The following is a 19,638-nucleotide window of genomic DNA, read 5'->3' as shown; positions in this document are numbered from 1 at the left end:
CTATTTATTTATGAATAACAATTTTTTAAAATTAATTTACCAAAAATGGGATGTTACACTAATCAATCATAGATCGGATTTTGTAGGGTTCTGGTGCCAGGCCTTGTTAAGAATCAATATGTCCCAAATACTCAAGTTGTCTTTGAGCAAGCAAACATTTGGATTGGCGCAAATAGAATTGGTCCTATAATAAAATTGAAAAAATAGAGTCTAAGTGGTGAATGTGAGAAGTTAGGGAATCATTGTAAACCAATATATCATAAAAAAATACTACAACAAACTGGCGGAGGAATGGACAGAGCTTGTTCATTGTAGCTTAGATATGGATAGAGCATTGCACAAACCATAAAAGGCATTACAATGTACTTATAATGGCCTTGGTGTGTCTGGAATGCGATTTTATGTATGTCCTCATCATCCATCAGGATTTGATGGAAGCCTTTTCGGAGGTCAAGTTTGGAAAACCAAGAAACATTGCCTAGGTCGTCAAGGAGCTTGTCAATGGTTAGCATCAAAAAATGATCCTTCACTGTGATCATGTTTAAGGCACGATAGTTGATGCATACCAGCTTCTATCTTTCTTCTTGACAAGGAGCACAATAGATGAAAAAGGGCTTTGGCTGATCCAAATCGGGCCAAAGTCAAGCATTGCAGTGACTTTTTTCTCGAGTTCATGCAGAAGTAGGGATATTTATAAGGGCGAACATTGATAGGATTTGTGTTAGGTAGAAGGTGAATGTGGTGGAAGATTTGGTGTTTGGGAGATAGTTGGGTGGGTTGTTGAAAGAGAGTTTCGAACTTGGAGAAGAGGGCTATGTTCTATGGTACGGGGTGGGTGTGGGCAACAAGTACAAGTGCTTGGTGGGTGGATTCGAGTATTGGGTCAAGTGTTAGGGATAAATAAAATAAGGCTGAAGTGAAGTGGTTTTGGATAAGTCTTTTTTGACTCGTTAAGCCGATGCGCCATTAGGCCACAAGGGGACATCTGTGTGGAAAGTTATAGGTTGGCCTAAATGACTGAAACATATGGTTAGGGGTCTATAATCCATGGTCATAGGTACGAGATTCTTAAGCCACTATACTCCGAGAACAATGTCGGCTTCGCTAATGGGGAACATATAGAGGTCGTCGAAAAAGCTTTGGTTCTGAATATGAGTGGGATTTTATGGGCAAAGATGGGTGCAATGTAGAAAGACCCATTACCTACCATGACGAGCAAGGTAGAGGTGGGAAGAAGCTGGAGATTCAAAAATTTTGTGACGCGTGTTTGGAGGAAGTTGTGGGTATTGCCGCCGTCGATCAAAATAATGAAACGATGGTCGTTAATTTGTGTATACAATCAAAAGGTCTTTGACAAACAAGGATGATGTGTGGAAGTGAGTCGTCGAGAAGTTGGCAATCAGGGATACGTCACTAGACAGGGCATTCATACTGATCTATGGAGTGGGCATGTCATTCACGTTTGGAGTGAGTTATACAAAAGTTGAACTAGGGGAAGTAAGACTTTTGAGTCTTTCATCATCATCAATGATGAGAAGAAGAATGCGACCCTTGCATCGACGACCTGTGGTTCATTTCTCATCACAATGATAGCATAAACCCTCCTCTTGATGAGAAGCAATTTCCATTGAGGAGATGTGTTTGAGGTGGACTTTCTGAGACATGGGGGAAGGCGAAGATGGACTGATGACAGTAGAAATAAGGGAGTAAAAGGATGGCATGTTGTGGATGGGACGATGACGATCGTTGATCTTGTCCCCTTGAAGCATGGCCAAGGTCATTGCTTGAGGGAGAGACCCTAGTTGTAGAGCTTGAACTTCTAGTTAGTTCTCGGAGGTGAGGCAAAAATAAAGCAAGTCATATGAAACATGAAGGTTTCTTGAACATAGTCAAGTACTCATTGATGGTGCCACATTGAGTCAATTTGAACAGTGCGCCTTGTGGATCATCATAATAAGAGGGTGCAAAATGGGATTCCAGATTTTGTAACAAGGCAAGGCTAGGATGTAATGAAATCATTGCGATACATCTACTAGTACCATCTCAATGCCAAGTTGTCCATGTAAAAGGACGCAACAGTGAAATGCTCATCGTCGAGACACTATTAGAAAATACACTTTCAACATCGGTTATTTACGACATTCTACATCGGTTTTAAAACCGATGTTGAATGTATTACAGTTAACATCGGTTTTGAAAAACCGATGTTAACATAAAAATGTTAACATCGGTTATTTATAAACTTACTGATGTTGTTAATAACCGATGTTGTTTTCAAGTTTTTTTTTTATATAAACTTACTGTTTTTACAATAAACCCAAAATTGTACCTGTAAAATGCAATTTCAGACCCAATTCACAGCAAATAAACATTTTATTTTGCTTTCAAGTAGTTTTAATCACAATAAACATTGAATAATTGATTTATTATTAACAACTATCAAGAAATGAATTCAATGTTCAAATTACATAGGAAATGACAAAAATGTTAAACCAAAGTAAACTAAGCTAAAGTTAATGTTCATAAATCCTAGCTCTGAGCTCTAACTCGAAGATAATACTGTGCCCACTGGATTCGCAGTGCCTTTAATCTCTCTGGCTCCAATGGTCTAGGATCGTTAAAATACTGCATCATGAAATAAATGATAATAAGTTAATAATGTAATACAAATTATAAAAAAATTGAATTTGTTTGAAATAAACGTACCGCTTCCCAGTTATTCCTGAAAGTTCTTAAAATGATGGTGGACATCCAGTGCATGACATAATAGCCTCACTCAGTACTTCCTTTTTGTCTATTACACTAAATACATAATGAAATTTGGATATTAATTAAACAATTAGTGTACAAACACATAAGAAGTATATATAAGCATCGTTTTTATGTAAATGATGTACCTTGACGATAATCCACCTAGTAGGAGCCTTTGATTTAGGTTGTAGAGCATCATCAAGACCTTTTAAAGCATTGTTCTAGATGAGTAACAATTAAAAAGTGGTGTTGTTGAGGTATTTGAAGCAAATGCATTGAAAAGAACACTGACCTGTTAATTATCCCCTTAAGGTAGTTGTCTGGCCTATTATGCAATGAACAAAACCAGACAACTAGGTGTTCCTTGGGCATGATGACCACCATCTGCCAGTGTCCGCTACAGTGGGGATGAATATGGGTTAGTATATTAGTAAACATTAATTAAATTAAGTTATTTTATGTGACTTACCCATTCAGGTAGGCTCCAAGGTAGACATCACGTTTTGAACTCTGCATCCAACTCTTTATGTAACTTTCAGTCTCAAACTACGATTGCCCAGACCTCTGAATGGACTGTGGCTCGAGGAATCCATAGATATCGAAATTCCCCGCTCGCATACTTGTTTCAGTCAGATGCCTGTTTATGTTAAGTCAAAGTTAAATATTTATGAAGCGAAAGCAATAAGTTAGGTAATTAAAAGTAATCTAAAATGACTTACAGAATTCACAACTGTAACACTGATATGCTGAGACATTGACCATCGTGTGCAATTTCAGAGAGGTCTTCGTGCTTTATGTAGAGCGGGAAGTCTGGATTAAAGACCCCGAACACGGTGGCATCCCATGTAACCTGGTAAGGCCTCAAGAAAAGCTCTGGGATGGTCAATGCCATCAGATAAAGCGGATCATCAACCTTCGGATCCTGCTTTTGAGGTGGTTTTGCCAGAGACACAACTGGTTGTTCATGAAACAAAGTTAAATGGGTTAATTTGAGGCACGCTGAATGAATTAATTCAAAAAGAAGAAACATATAGTAAGAGTAAAGTACCTGTTGTGATAAAGACTGGACCAGATGTGTCGGCCAAGCAAGGATGATGTGAATTGCCCGCCCCACTAAGGAAAGCTCATAAGTGGGTACAAGAACTGAAGCATCTGGATCTTTAACCTCCTCCACACCCACCTTTACTTGGACAGGCAACAAAGGAGTGTTATGAACAACAGTGGATCCCTCATAAACTCTCCCCAGGGCAACCAGGCAGGCAGGAAATTTGATTCTGTCATGTATAAAAGGCAAAAATAATCGAAAAAAAAAGTATGTACCACTTATTGTCTTTGCAGTCCGAGTTTGGCAACTACCAAACTGTGAATACGAACCAAAGTCTCCACCTTCAATCCCTAAAAGTAAGTTAGCAGAAAAAATGGGATATTAGAATAGAAATTCAATTTGTACCAAAAACATAGAAATAGAAAAGTAATCAACAAAAAAAATAGGAAAGTAATCTCTCTCTCTCTCTCTAATAGTAATACTAACTAATTTAAAAGCCCTTCTATGCCGTTGGCGGAAAGGATTACTATTTGGGCTTAATGTGCAGCGTGCTATGTAGGTAACAAGGCATGCATACATATATACTACTACTCCGTATATACTTGAAAAATCCAGATCATCAAACTATTTCCAAGACTCAAATTGCATAGTACTTCCCATTTAATTAATCATTACTCGACTTAAAAAAAATTAACATTTTCTAGGTACAATCAGATCATAGATTAGGGTGTGTGTGTGTGTGTCATTAGGATTTGTGTGTGTGTGTGTTTAGGGTTTGTGTGTCATGAGGGTGATGAGGGTGTGTGTGTGTGTGTGTGTGTGTGTGTGTTACTTCAGCCTGTAAGCCTAATAAATTATACTTGTTCTTTGAGTCATACTCATACATATGTATACAATATAATATTAAACTATTTTATATGCCTGTATTTGTCCATACTTTATTGTATTTCAATAGGCCATATGTGCAGTCTTGATGACTCCACATCAGGCTAGCACACAGGGAAAGTGGAACAAGATTAGGGGTGGGGGTGCCTTCCCTGCTCAGGTTTTCAAGTACAACATCCTTATTTTCTCTAATAATTAGAAGACCATGCAAAAACAAAGGGTTACAAGCTGTCATACCCTAATTTCATCCGGGGACCTTTGTTTGTTGGCATGCAACTTTCGCTTGATCGTCTCAAAATGTTTAAACACCCATCGTTATGTAATTTGTAAAGTTTTGCAACATTCCGAAAGGAAAAAAAAACATTGTTGCGCAATCCGTGAAGTTCCGCAACATTCCAGGAGTAAAAAAGAGCATCGTTGCATAATCCGTAAATTTTCGCAAACATTTTGGAAAGAAAATGGATGTCGTTACGGAATCCGTAAAGTTTCGTGAGATTTCAGAAAGAAAATAGCCAAAAACACAAAAATGGGGGGGGGTGAACTTATCAAGATAGGGGTGTAAATAACAATTCAAATCTAGGCCTTCCATAACATTTTAGAAGTTGGGTTGCTTAAGGAGGAAGCAACTAGGCGGCAAGCTCCTCCATGTTTTTGAAAAATGGTTTTCGGGGCTTCTGTGGCTTCCGTAATGCATCCGTAAAATTTTCAAAAACCTTAGGTAAGCATATTTCACTTAACATTGGTGAAAGGAAAGAGAAAAAAAGATGAAAATAAAATCCGAAACACTTCCGTAACTTTTCCATAAAATACGAAAAAGGGGGTGAACTTAGTAATTCGGGTGCGCTTAGAGAGCTTCCTCAGGAAGCCTCTGGGCGGCAAACACCTCTCTTTTTCCCTATAAATAGGGGAACGGGGCTGTTTCAAAAATATTCTAGACCCCTTGACTATGCATTTCGGCTTTTTTGGGTGAAAAAATGTGTTTTCGTGAAGAAAATCCAAGCCAAGGTGCTTCCGTAATGCTTCCGAGACGTTTTCGTAAGCGATTCTGCAGAAATTCTTCATCGTTCTTCACCGTTCTTCGTTCATTCTTCGTCTTTCTTCAATCATCAACCGGTAAGTTCCTGAAATCGAATCTTTCAATTCATTCTATGCACCCTTAGTGGTCCCTACTTGTTTTGTGTACTTTCACTTTAATTTCGCTTACTTTCAGTTTTCTTTTCTTCCGCTTTAACGAGATTTTAACCGTTTATTTAAGCCGTTTTTCTCACCTAATAAATGATGAAATAAATTTCAACCGATCATTTGTGTTGTAATCTCGTTTAATCACTGTTAAAACAAAATCTAACCGATCATTCACGTTGTAACCACGGTTAAACCAAAAGGAGGCAAAATAATAATAAAAGAATCAAAATATCTTGAAAAAATAATAATAAAATAATCAAAATATCTTTGAATAAAATAATCAAAAAATCAATCGGACATTTTTCTTTGAAAGTTTCCTTGAATGAATTGACTAATAACCAAAGTGAAACTAAGGATAAAATCAACTCACAAATCAAGCTTTGTCCAAAAAATCACTAAAGACCGTTTTAAGGTCCAACGCCTTAAATGGTCCTCTTTGCTTTTATTGGTTAACATGGACCGTTCAAAAGCATAAAATCAACCCATAACTTTACCGCTTTTGCAAGAACTACGTAGGTTTGATTTCCTCATCGCAATTGAGGATACGTAGGAGCAAAAGCCTTGCTTTTGTCGACCACCCCAAGAGATGGTTAATGGTCCAACGCCTTAACATTTCTCTCCTTTAAAAAACAAAGAGATCGTTAATGTCCAACACCTTAATGTTTCTCTCCTTTCAAAAGAATCAAAAGATCGTTTAAATGGTCCAATGCCTTAAACGACTTTTGTGCGGTTAAAATCGATCTTGCAGAAAAAGATCAAAACAACTTAACCAATGTTTAGTTCTCAAAGAACTACGTAGGTTTGATTTCCTCATCGCAATTGAGGATACGTAGGAGTGAGGGAAACACCCTTGTCGACCACAAAAAGATAAAAAATACAAAAGGCATAAAAACGTAAAAAAGGGAAAATAAAACAAATCGAAGACATGATATTGCACACTTGGTTAAAGGCTGCAGTCCCATGTGACGGACGCGTGGGGTGCTAATACCTTCCCCATGCGTAAAAACAACTCCCGAACCTTTCACACTTAAAGTTTGTAGACCACACCTTTCCGGTTTTTTCGACGTTTTCCTCGAATAAACGTTGGTGGCGACTCCGTGCATTTTCCTCCCATGGAAGACGCACCCGTGAGTCCTGCGTCACCCTCCCGTCGAAGGGTAGGTTATGACACAAGCACTTAGGGCAATGGAGTTGTCGATTGAATGAAGGGTATATGGGCCCGACAAATTAATAACGAAGGAAAAAATGCTCACGAGTGGGTGGGGCAATTGGAAGAATTCAAATTATGGTGTGTGTGTGTGTTTTTTTTTTATCGGCAAAAATAAATTATATTATAAATATAATCAGTACCAGTGGTACTATCAGTACAAGTAGTTAGACTACTAGCCACATGGTTCCAACATCAGACTAAGGTCAGTCCCAAAGGGAACCAATAGCTGGGTTCAAATTCTGTTAACATTCCAGTTCCTATAGATTCTACCCCCCTGTATTAACAAAGACTGATGAGATGTTAGTCGACCAATAGCTGTAGGGAAGTGCAAAGTCTTTCTCAAAACTCCTCATCCATGTCCAAAGTGTAAAAAATAGCATCATCCATCACCTTGTTTCCATCAAAAGTCTCATTTGAAAAGATTATTTTATTCCTCTGTTGCCACACTGCCCATGTGAGGGCCAACCACCAACATCGCCATCTGTTATCTCGAATCTGATTAGGCAAACAGATTATGATGTGTGTGTCATGAGGGTGTGTGTGTGTGTGTGTGTCATGAGGGTGTGTGTCTTAAGTTTTTGGTATGAAGAAAGTCAAAAGTGTTCATGTTAAGTTTTTGGTTTGAAAGATAAATATTGATTTAGGAGGAAGGAATGTGGAGTCCTGTATTTCTAAATGGCCGCCGCTTGTCTTCTGTTGAGGTTGATTTTCATCCGTGTTCTTTTCACATTAGACATCCTGTATTTCTAAATGGACAAATTCTGTTGGATCGAATGGCCTCAGAATAATTAAGAAGGGGGGTTGAATTAATTATTCCTAAACCTTTACTAATTAAAAATTTACTCTTCTAAGGATTTTACTAAATTATTAAGAGAATGAGGAGTAGAAGAGAAACTTAACAGAAAGTAAAAGCGGAAATTAAATGCACAGCGGAAAGTAAAAGAGTAGGGAAGAAGGAAACAAACACACAAGAGTTTTTATACTGGTTCGGCAACAACCCGTGCCTACATCCAGTCCCCAAGCGACCTGCGGTCCTTCAGATTTCTTTCAACCTTGTAAAAATACTTTTACAAGCAAAGATCCATAAGGGATGTACCCTCCCTTGTTCTCTTTGAACCTAATGGATGTACCCTCCACTAGAACTGATCCACAAGAGATGTACCCTATCTTGTTCTCAGTCAAACCCAAGTAGATGTACCCTCTACTTGTATCACAAATGATGTACCCTCCAATGTGTTAAGACAAAGATATCAGGCTGTTAAACCTTTGATACTTTGTGAATAGGGATACAAAAAAATTCTCAGGTGGTTAGTCCTTTGAACACTTTTGTATTAGGGAAAGGGAAGAATCAAAAGAATTCTCAGACTATGTCTTTTTGAATTCTTTGACAAGGGAGAAGGGAGATACAAAAGAATTCAGGCGGTTAGTCCTTTGTTCTTTTGGAAAAGGGAGAAGAGAGACACAAAAAGAATTCAGGCGGTTAGTCCTTGGCGAATTCTTTTTGGCAAAGGGAGAAGAGAATGAAAAGATGAATAGCACAAGTTTTCAAGGTTTAGAAAACCAGAAAACTTCAGAAAGCTTTTGGCACAAAGAAGAAGAAGAAGTTCAAAGAGATTCAAGGCTTGTAAAGGATTGTATGAATAAGTGTTCAAGATTCTTGAAATGCAAAACAAAGCCTTGCTTTTATAGACTCTTCATGTCTGGTCAAGACAACCATTTAGAAGAGTTATAACTTTTAGAAAAACTTAAAACCAATTTGAAAAAGTCAAAAAACCATTTGAAGAGTTACATATTTTTATTTTATTCAGAAACAATCACTGGTAATCGATTACCAAATTAGTGTAATCGATTACACAAAGCTTTTATGTGAAAGGATGTGACTCTTCACATTTGAATTTGAATTTCAACGTTCAAAGACACTGGTAATTGATTACCAAAACATTGTAATCGATTACAGCTTTTTGAAATTAATTGGAACGTTGTAAATTCAATTTGAAAACTTTTTCAAAACAATTTTGCTACTGGTAATTGATTACAGCAATCTGGTAATCGATTACCAAAGAGTAAAAACTCTTTGGTAAACATGTTTTGAGAAAAATCATGCGCTACTCAATTTTTGAGAAAAACTTTTCATACTTATCTTGATTAAGCCTTCTCTTGATTCTTGAATGTTAAGTCTTGAATCTTGATCTTGATTCTTGAGATCTTGAACCTTGAATCTTGATTCTTGACTCTAAATTTTCTTCTTGAGTCTTGAATTCTTCTTGATTCTTATCTTGAACTCTTGAAATTTTCTTGATTCACTTGAGTTGTTCTTTGATTGATCTTTGAGCTTTTTGTCATCACCTTTGTCATCATCTTTTGTTATCATCATTGTTATCATCAAAAAAATTTTGAATCACCTTTGATTCACCATGAAGCTTTGCTTCTACAAATTCTTCTTGTGGGTATGTTGACTGTGGAAGGTGACACTCACATTTTTCTCCACCAACCCTTGTTTTCTCATGTTTTATTCTTTTTCTCTTTCTTTCTTTCCTTTATCTATTCGATTACAACCATATGGAAAATCTTGATTCAGATATAAGAGAGGACATGCTATAATATACTAGAAAGAGACGCAGCATTGCTATTCCCTAGAAATGGAAATCAAACGAGTTTGGGATTATGTGGGAGACAACTATGTTGATAGACTTATTCAGTCCAAAACTGATGGGATGTTGGTTGAGATGAACACTCAGTGTGCACATGCAGACAATGGATGTGGAAGTTGCAGCTGTGAAGATAATGCCATGAATGAGGCTATACTTAATAGCAAACTTGAAGCTGTAACATATGTATGATTGTGCATAATTATGAATGTCACAAACACACAGGCATATCTAACTAAATGTATTCAAAGTTGATCTTCCAAGTTCACTACAAGCTGGCCTTAGTGGCCAGTTATTAGAGATTGAAGGTACAGACAAGAGTGATTGGGTTCTTAGTCTAATTAAGGTATTACCATACATCTTAGGGGTCAATACATGCCTTAAATCTGGACAAAATGGTCTGTCGTGTGTATGCACTGCATGCTGAAAATACTATTTCAATTAATGATATGACCAAAATAAAGTTTATAAGTAAAAGACAATTTTTACATTTTGAGTTACCTTTTGGGGTTGAACTAGACTCAAATCCAAATATCTAAGGACTAACACTGCAAAATTGCATTGCAGGGGATAGTTTTAATTTTAAGCTTCCAATTACAAGGATTTGTGTAACTTGAATTGGTGGCAAAGGAGAATCAGAAAAAGCAATACAATGCACAGTTGGCCATTATATTTTTCGGGCACACACTTATTGGCAAAAATATCCTTCAAAAAGCAACTACAGAAGAATAAGATATGCACTAGATATTTAAGAAATAACATACACTATCAGCCTTGTTTACTTTGTGAATTGCTTATCGATATCCTTTAGTAGGGGATTTCTTCATTTTCACTAGAACACTCATAGTTCGGACGAATATATGAACAAGGTTTCGGAGATTTTATGAGCTCTTTCTCAAAATATCATGATAATTAAGGCCTAACTTCCCTATTATTCATACTAATCAATATCTTTTTAATTGTCAGCTTGTGTTTCAAGATAGCATGACATCACAATTGCAATTCTCACCAACAAAATCATCAGCAGAGCAAAGCATACAAAAATATTAAGGAAATGTATCTTCATCAACTTGTACCTCGATCAAGTTGTACCTCAGTATATGCAAGATTACGTCTAGCAAGTCCAGCCAAGAGACTAATGATGTAGCAAACAAACCTCGTACCTCGATCAGCTGACCACTAAAACCCAATGAAATGTATCTTCTAGCTATAGAGTTCCTGGGAAACAAAAGATGAAGCTTAATTGACTGACACTCATTGGGTTTAACAGCAGCAGTAATGAATTTCTCATTGGGTTTAACAACATCAGTAATTTTGGGCTTAATTGAGTGACACTCATTGGGTTTAACAGCAGCAAAAAAGATGAAGCAAATGTACCTTCTGTTGTACTTTATCAGGATGAGTGCACAATGTAGCTTTCCTATAAACTTTTCTAACAGCAGCAACAGTAATCAAATCATTCTAACAAACTGACTGCCAACTACATTCAGGCCACAGCACCTGATAATCATTCATGAAGGAAACATGTTAACACAACAAACATATCAGTTTTGCAATGAGCAGTGTATATCAAACCAATCATATCAGTGCATATGAGGCCTTATCCAGGCTATGTGAGGCCTTATGCACGCTAGACAATTTTTTTAAGTTTTTAATTTTTACTCTCCCTTCTTTGTTTTGTTATTTACTTAAATCATCCAATGTACAGGTTTCACTACTGCTTTATAGAAAAATATATGTATAGACACTATCATTCTAAAAGACACTCTAAGAGAAAAAGAAATACTAGAGAGAGATATTATAATTATGATTTGACAACAAAGTGGCGATAGAGAAAAGTGATCATTCCAATGCATCACAGAGACTATTAAATGCTTTGCAGAGGAAATTTATAATGATGCCTATATACATCTCTAGAAAACACATCTCTTATAGAACAAGTAGAAAGACAAACCTATTAAGTTTTGCTTTTAAAATTGTTGTTTACACTTACACGGTTAAGTTGTGTTGTTGTTTTTGTGTTTAGTAAGTTGAACATGTGTCAAGAAAATCCCAAAATCTTAGAAACTTGGAGCTTGGTGTTTGTGCTCAAAGAAACTATTTTCTCCCCTCTTTGGTGTTCATTGGTTGTTCCTTGTGGCATTTCATTATCTGATGATGTACAACTCCGTTGACTCCAGATTTTCTAAATAATAATGTTTTGCACTTTTGCGTTTCATTATTTCATGGTTGTTTTGTTGTATATATAGTTGTCTTGAACAAGCGAGTAGTATTTGTACAACTTTAGAAACAAGCATCTAGATTAGAAGGATCTTAGATTACTAATTCTATGATACAAGTATTTGCAAGACACAGAATTTGCATGACAAGCCACCAACCCCATACATATTATTATTGGTAGGTAGGTATCCTACAAATAAAAAGCCCCACATGTCCTATAACGGATTATCACGGAAGGAAGGCTTAGCTGAGGCTTCATCTTGGTTCAAGGTATCCTACAAATAATTCCTTATCACGGATTATCAGCAAGATTTAATGAGATTGGTTCTTTGAGACAATATTACGATAGTAAGGATAAGAAAGCCATTTGATAACAACATTTCAAACAGTGCAAGACAACCTCATAGGATGGAAAATCAAATTAAATTGTTTCATTTGCAATAAATTAAAAATAATACTTATTTTTCTTTTCTTTTTTTTTAAATTGTAAAGCTAAAGCACTAATGAGTCCCCTAAACTAAACCATTTAAAGAAACAATGATTAAGCAGAACTGTGCTGCTAAATTATTTGTATTTGATACTAAACTTACAAACCAAGGCCATAGCTAGTGATATGCATCCCATCAATCATCAAAGAAATTAAAGTTAAAAAAATATTATGATTCACAATGTACACACACAGAATATTCTCTAGGTGGATCTCACTTATTTATAAAATTAAATAAAATATAAACAACACATTCATCAAACCCGACACTTCTGTTTCCCTTTCCATTCAATCTGGATGTGTTATATAAGACACCAACATCATCCAACACCGTATCATATATTTGACTTTTAACACACAATATTAAATAGAGTAGATTAAACATTCCACCTAGATATTAACACAGAGACAATGGATCTAAAAAATATAGTGATATAGATATTAACACATAGATTATGGATAAAAAAAATAGTACAGTAATAAATAAAAGGAGATTAAAAAAGTCTCTGTTTGCATATTTAGAACATGTTGAGAGCTCTCCTAATTTATAGTTATCACTAAAATCTTTACGACTTATTGAAGTTAGTGAGCTTCAAATCACTACCTCCTCAAGATATTAACAAAGGCAAATACTCCTAGTCACAGGCAGATGTTGAATGACTTACTATTACAACAAGCTATTCAAGAATCAAAATCAATATTTTAAACTATTTTTCCCTCAGGGCATGACCTGTTAATATAATATTAAAGTGACTTTTATATCATATAACTTTATGAATAATAAAAATCTTACTCACGTGATCTTTGAGTGCCTGAGGGGCATCATTAGCATAAACAATAAAAAGAACCCCTCACCGTGTGTCGCAGACCACAAACATTGGCCATGTACGACATCATTAAAAATTGGAGGTGATGGTGCAGTTGAGTGTCAAGGACAACAATGTGGGTCTCTACTCCCACACCAAGATGGATAAATAAGTCCAAAGACTCGTGGCTAGGGATCAATGATTTAACAGAAAACTTCTACAGAGAACCATGTCCTTATAAAAAGCAGAAGACAACACAATCCACTCATATATAATGATAAGAAGAACCACTTTATATCCTTTTAAATATAATGATAAGCAAATGGTTTGTGAATAAATAAGTGTTATTTTAACAAAACTAAATTTTCTTCTCTTCTATTTTCTCTATACTAAAGGATAAAAAATGTGCATTCAGATGGAGACACTGCTGAGATACTAGAGGTAACAGTTGATAAGCAAATTAATTTTAAAATATGAGAGGGAGCAATCACAGAAACACTTATGAGTTAAATTATTTAGGTTTACTAGTTCAATTTCAGCTATTACTTTTCATTTGTCCTACTGAAGAGTTGAAAGATCCTTGGTTTCTTTTGCAGGCCTAAGTAAAGCCACAACATTCAGAGAAGAGCAACAACAAATCTCATATGAATTTGATACCAAGTTGGATGCAGTTCCTATAGTAAACCCTACAACTCCAGCCACAACAAATTTATTTCCTACACTAAACCCAACAACAATTTCTCAAGCACCTGGCTCAATAGGACAAACCACACCCACAACCCCATACATGAACCCTATAAACCCTTACACAAACTCCACAACACCAAAAACAAGCCCTACAAACCCATAGTTGTCTTCCTTTCATTTACCTCTTTCAAAAAGGTCATATAGGCTTTTACCTTCTAGGACTTTCAGAAGTGAAAAATCCAACAAAAACAAAGCACAATGACCAACAAATCAAGTGAGACAATGACTCCTCAAAGCTTAGAACACACAATAATAAAAGGAAAAGTAGAACATTGTTACATTTGCCATGGTGCTATACGCATTACAACACACACCTACCTACCTACCTAGCTATTAAGCATTCAAAGGACACAAATCAATCTGAATTACCTCACTAAAAATGACACCTTGCGAGCACGAGTGAGCACCCCGAACGGAATGCAAAGTCAGCACCCCAAACAGCCCACGACAATGATGACAAACCAACTCCTTCGAGCTACCACGACTTCCACAAACCAACTCCTTGCAACACACACAAACAAACATCCTTGCAGTGAGCCCAACTTCCCCAAACAAACAAACAAACAAAGAAGAAGAAGAAGAAAAAGAAGAAGAAGAAGACAGAGGCTAAGGTCGCGAAGAAGAAAAAGAAATTGTACCTTGGTAACGTGGCTAAGTCGTACAAAGAAGCTGAATAACATGTACTCACGGTCACAAAGAAAAAGCGAAGAAGAAGCAGAAGCAAAGAACAGAGCGCAAGGAAAGTGTAGGGCTCGGGTTCTGAAATTTTAAAATATATAAGTCCAACATCAGTTTTCAATAACAAACCAATGCTAACCCAATGATGTTAACGTTAACATCGGTTTTCTAAGAAAAATCGATGTTAACATATCATATGTTAACATTGGTTTATTAAAAACCGATGTTAATTAAAAGAAGTTAACATCGGTTTTCCAAAAAACCGATGTTATCGTATGATATGTTAACATCGGTTTTCCAAAAACCGATGTTAACTACTCGTGTTAACATCGGTTTTTAAAAAACCGATGTTAACGTCTTTTAATTAACATCGGTTTTCGGAAAAAACGATGTTAATGAATATATATTATTTACATATATGTCACCACGTTTAGATTAACATCGATTTTGTCCAAAACTGATGTTAATCTGCCGATGTTAAACTTGCTTTTTGTAGTAGCGAGAGTACCTTGGTAATCAATGAATTGGTTGATCTTGAAGATCCAATCAATTGGGTCATGACCATCGAAACGAGAAACTTCTAATTTAATGGGTGATTGAGGTCAACAGATGGATATACGTTGTGGAGTGGGTGAGGTAGGGTAAAGTTAAGGGTGAAAAGTCGATCTAGGATGGAGTTGACTTTAAGGGAAAGCTCAGTGTGATGGGTGGTGATGGTGTCTTGGTTTGGGTGAGGCAAAGGATTGTGTCTTCGAGCCGGTTAATGGTGGTTTTTTTGAGTTGTGGTCAATCATGGTGAGGTAGATGAGATTAGTTGATAGGTTATTGTTCTATTGCTAAAGATTACTATGCTAAATTAAGACTAAAATAGAGGAAATACTTAAGGCAAGTACAAAGGCCAAATGATTGTATCTTTCATCAATTGAACATTTAAAGCATGTACAAAGGCCAAATGATTGGCTACTCTTTTTAAGAGCAGAAAATGGAATCTAACAATTATTCAGAATTGTGAAAATATAGCTACTGGGCGGTTGCAACAATCTAATGACACGTCACTCAGCTCAACTGCCCAATTACTCCTGCATTAGAAAAGTAGTACAAAAAGAAAAGAACGGTATAATTCAATGATAGAGTTGGTTACACTATATATACAGTGAGAGTTTTAGCTAATAAACTAAACTAAGTTGTAACCGAAAGTAAGTGAAAAATACACAAATAACAGTGGTTATTATATCCTAACAACCCCATCCTTCATAATCTTAAACAAAGTCCTGCAGGTGGGGAGGTTTCTTTGTAGTCCTCTTGTGTCGTGATGATTGGGGAGGTTCCCTGCAGTGGTTATTATAAAAAATCTGATAACTAGACTCAATCAACCGTGCTTGGCCATAAGGTCCGTCACTTGATTTGCTTCACGCAAAGACATTCAATCAGAAAATATGTATGTCCTTCATGCTTATGGATATTAATTGTGAATAGCTTGAACCAAATGATAGCAAGGATGAGCTTCACAGCAACCATTGGAATCTGAATATGTTATGATATTTCGAAAACCTCTACTCCATATATACTAATATGAGACAGTAGAAGATGCCCCACAATTTAGCAACTAAAATGGTGCATTCACCTAGATTTGAAGAAAAGCCAGCGATGAATCCTCCAGGACCTACATGATGAGTTTATGTAATAATTGACTTGCGACAAAAATGAGTAAAATTTAGGAAAACAAAAAGAGGGATATTTGTAAGCCATTAAACCAATTCAATTAAATGGGTTAGGAAACTATATACATGGACATTGTTGTCTTAGTTGTGACACATTTTCATCCTAATAGCATGGAACATAAAATGGAGACCAAGGGCAATGGATACCTCGTTAACAGGATAGAAACAAACACATATGTCCTACTTGAATAAAATAAAACATACCCTAAAATAGTATCACTGTTCATTTTGTTAAAAATAAAAATAGTATTTTACAACAGTTATAAGATTGATGTGGTGGTTGAATGAAAAAGAGAGAGAAAAAAGTATGGATTTAAATACCTCTCACTAATAAAAATTAACAAATTAACAATTAACATTTATTTATAAAAAATAATAATATCTTATATTCATTGTAACAAAAATTAACAAATTAGCAACTAACATTTACTTATAAAAAATAATAATATCTTATATTCGTTGTACAACATGCTACTCATGCTCATCTAATTGTTCATGGAATGAGTAATTGTTTAACCTACCCCCATTAACTTGAATTGTCAAAGCCGTTTCCTAGCTACTTGACTTCTGGTGCTTCGTTAAAATTCTTCTTGTCACTGTTCGTTTTCAGTGCATACCGCCGCATCTTTTTTTTTTTTTTTTTCCTGCACCTTACACTGTTCTCTTTTTGGTAAACTTCACCTAGCATTATGTGTATAAAAATATCTTCACCAAGAATTTGTTGCTTTATACAATTAAACTTCATATCTTCTTACAATTCTTTGACGCGCACGACTCAAATTCTCACAATGGGTTGGCACAGATTTTGAATTTCAACACAAAGATTGAACAAAAAAAAAAAGAATTAAATTGGACAAAACGGTTTGCGTATATAGTTGACCCTATGGCCAGAAAAAATGGCAATTGAGCCAACATTGGCCCACAAGCATGTGCACCATGTGTACGTCAGCCATGTTTTTGTGCTAAAGTAAATTCGTGTCTCAACCTTTGTTATGACAATATAGGCCTTAAGCAATAGTTTAAATAAATGCAAAACAATTGACAGTTAGCAATATACAACATGATACATGTTAATATTTTGTGTGAATATTAGCATTATTTGTTTTATAGGGAAAATGAAATTGGAATAGTTCAATTTATGTGTGTTGCGTCATTTGTCTTCTTCCTTCAATACCAGAACCCACGTGGGCAGGCTCAAGTGGTGAATTGCACAAAAAAATTGTTATTAAAAAATTCCTATTTAATTGAATTAATTTCCACCAGCGATTGTGAGACAATAGTCCTGATTTGATTGGTAGTGCCAAGTGATCACAACTAGAGAAAAAATGTTTATACATTAATAACAATATTGGAAACGGAACAATCTATTGCAGAGGGCCAGATCAGGTGAAGACATATAATTGGGGTCAAGTTGATGATGACATACTAACAAGCTAATGATATAAAAATTTGATTTTAAGGGGGCATTAATACAGTCTACTAAGTTAAAAAATTGTATAAAACTATAGTTGAAGTTTATATACATCATCACCAAGGACAAAGAAAGACCAACACATAAGTTTTATACAAGGTTGAGGATTGAGATAATAACATTAAAGAATTTATGGGTTTTGTTATGCTGTATCTGAGGACCTAGCTGGCCATTCACAAATCAATGGTCTGAGTTATAGACAAATTAGAATGAAGGGTCATTATGAAGCATTGATGAAAAAGTCATGGTAGTGAAACTAAGGGCCTACCACTTACTGAAGGAGCCCAAATAGGAGTTGTTCTTAAAAAGAGAACAAAACTACTGTGCAAACACATGTAGTAAATATAGAAGAGAATGGATAGTTATCAACACGATAGAATGTAGACACTAGAATAGACCAGAGGTAAGTAACAAACAACATTAGTCTATAAAATTAAGCTGACCAACATTATTCAATTCCCCCACATGGAAAACAAATTAGCTGGATGTAGCACAACTATGCCTTATGAAACCCATGCTTTTTTTATTTTTTATTTTTTGTATTCCTTTTCCTCCTTTTCTTTTAATTATTTTTTTTTTGCTTCTCTTTTTCTTTCCTCTTTAAACAAATCCTTTTTCTTTTTCTCTTTTTTAAGAGAATCATAATTCCCAAGCCTATCATAGCAGGGTCTATTTATTTTTATGCACCCTCCACTCATTCTTTCTGTACCACAATAATCAAAGTCTCAACCATGAGAAAACGTATCAATATGGAAAGTGATGCTGACTTCAATTCCTTTGCCACATCCTCCTCTTCCACCACACCTTCAATCTTCTTTGACACTAACACTTCTAGCACATCCTCCTCCTCAACATCTCCTACCTCAAATTCAGAATCATGCACCAAAGAACACTCCAAAACACCTCAAAATGACTCAACCACTTCTCAAACCTCATTGGAAAATGGAAAGGACTCAAAAGGGTGCAAGAAGAGGCAGATAGACAATAGCAACCAGAATCACCACCCTACTTATAGGGGTGTAAGGATGAGGAATTGGGGCAAATGGGTGTCCGAAATCCGTGAGCCGAGAAAGAAGTCAAGAATATGGCTAGGAACATACCCTACAGCAGAAATGGCAGCTAGAGCACATGATGTGGCTGCCTTAGCCATCAAGGGCCATTCAGCATACCTCAATTTTCCTGAATTGGCTCAAGAGCTTCCAAGGCCAGTTAGCACATCTCCTAAGGACATTCAAGCTGCAGCTGCAAAAGCTGCAAATACTGCCTTTGAGGAGGTTAGGCATTGTCAAATAACTGAAGAAGAAGCAGAACAAAACCAAGCAGAACAAGCTTCATCTTCAACTCTCTCAATGGACAATCCTCAAGAGCCTTCAAGTTCTCATTCTACCATTGATGATGACACTTTGTTTGACCTTCCAGATCTTTTCCCTGATGGAAACAATGGACTTTGCTCCTTTTCTTCTTCTTGGCATTTGTGTGCAGTTGATAGTGGCTTTAGGCTTGAGGAGTCATTTTTTTATGAGAACCATTAGAATTTAGAGGCTTTTTATTTTCTTTTTAATTCAAGTAAAATACAGAGTTTAATAAGACCAAAAGGAAGGAGAGCAACATGCGGAGTTTTTCTTCTTTGTTTGGTCACTGCAACTGCATTCTGCGCAGAGAATAACCAGTTGAGGAAGACTTTACATTTTTATCTGTAAATGGTGCTGTCTATTGCTAATATTTTGTCCGATATAGTTTTTTTTTCTATTTTGGGGAATAAAGGTTTAGGTGAGCCGTGAGCAAAG

General features: G+C 36.0%; 1 protein-coding gene across 1 annotated transcript; it reads left to right on the top strand.

Annotated features, from left to right (window-relative positions):
• The first annotated feature begins 9,712 nt into the window (after nt 1-9,712).
• On the top strand, nt 9,713-19,600 carry LOC114420351 (ethylene-responsive transcription factor ERF034-like). Its single transcript, XM_028386269.1, has 2 exons — nt 9,713-9,907; nt 18,487-19,600. The coding sequence occupies exons 1-2, from the start codon at nt 9,713-9,715 to the stop codon at nt 19,381-19,383; spliced, it is 1,092 nt and encodes a 363-aa protein (XP_028242070.1). The 3' UTR covers nt 19,384-19,600.
• The last annotated feature ends 38 nt before the right edge of the window (nt 19,601-19,638 follow it).

This window comes from Glycine soja, chromosome 7 (assembly GCF_004193775.1).
Source record: "Glycine soja cultivar W05 chromosome 7, ASM419377v2, whole genome shotgun sequence".
Taxonomy (NCBI): Eukaryota; Viridiplantae; Streptophyta; class Magnoliopsida; order Fabales; family Fabaceae; genus Glycine; species Glycine soja.
The sequence above is the reverse complement of the archived record's forward strand: the minus strand, read 5'-3'. Positions and strand labels throughout refer to the sequence as shown.

What these genes read in the sequence shown, in the direction of transcription:
- LOC114420351 (XM_028386269.1), top strand. Translation starts at nt 9,713, where the DNA reads ATGGAAATCAAACGAGTTTGGGATTATGTGGGAGACAACTATGTTGAT. An exon ending in AACTTGAAGCTGTAACATAT is followed by an intron (nt 9,908 to 18,486) that starts GTATGATTGTGC and finishes CTCTTTTTTAAG; the next exon opens with AGAATCATAATTCCCAAGCC.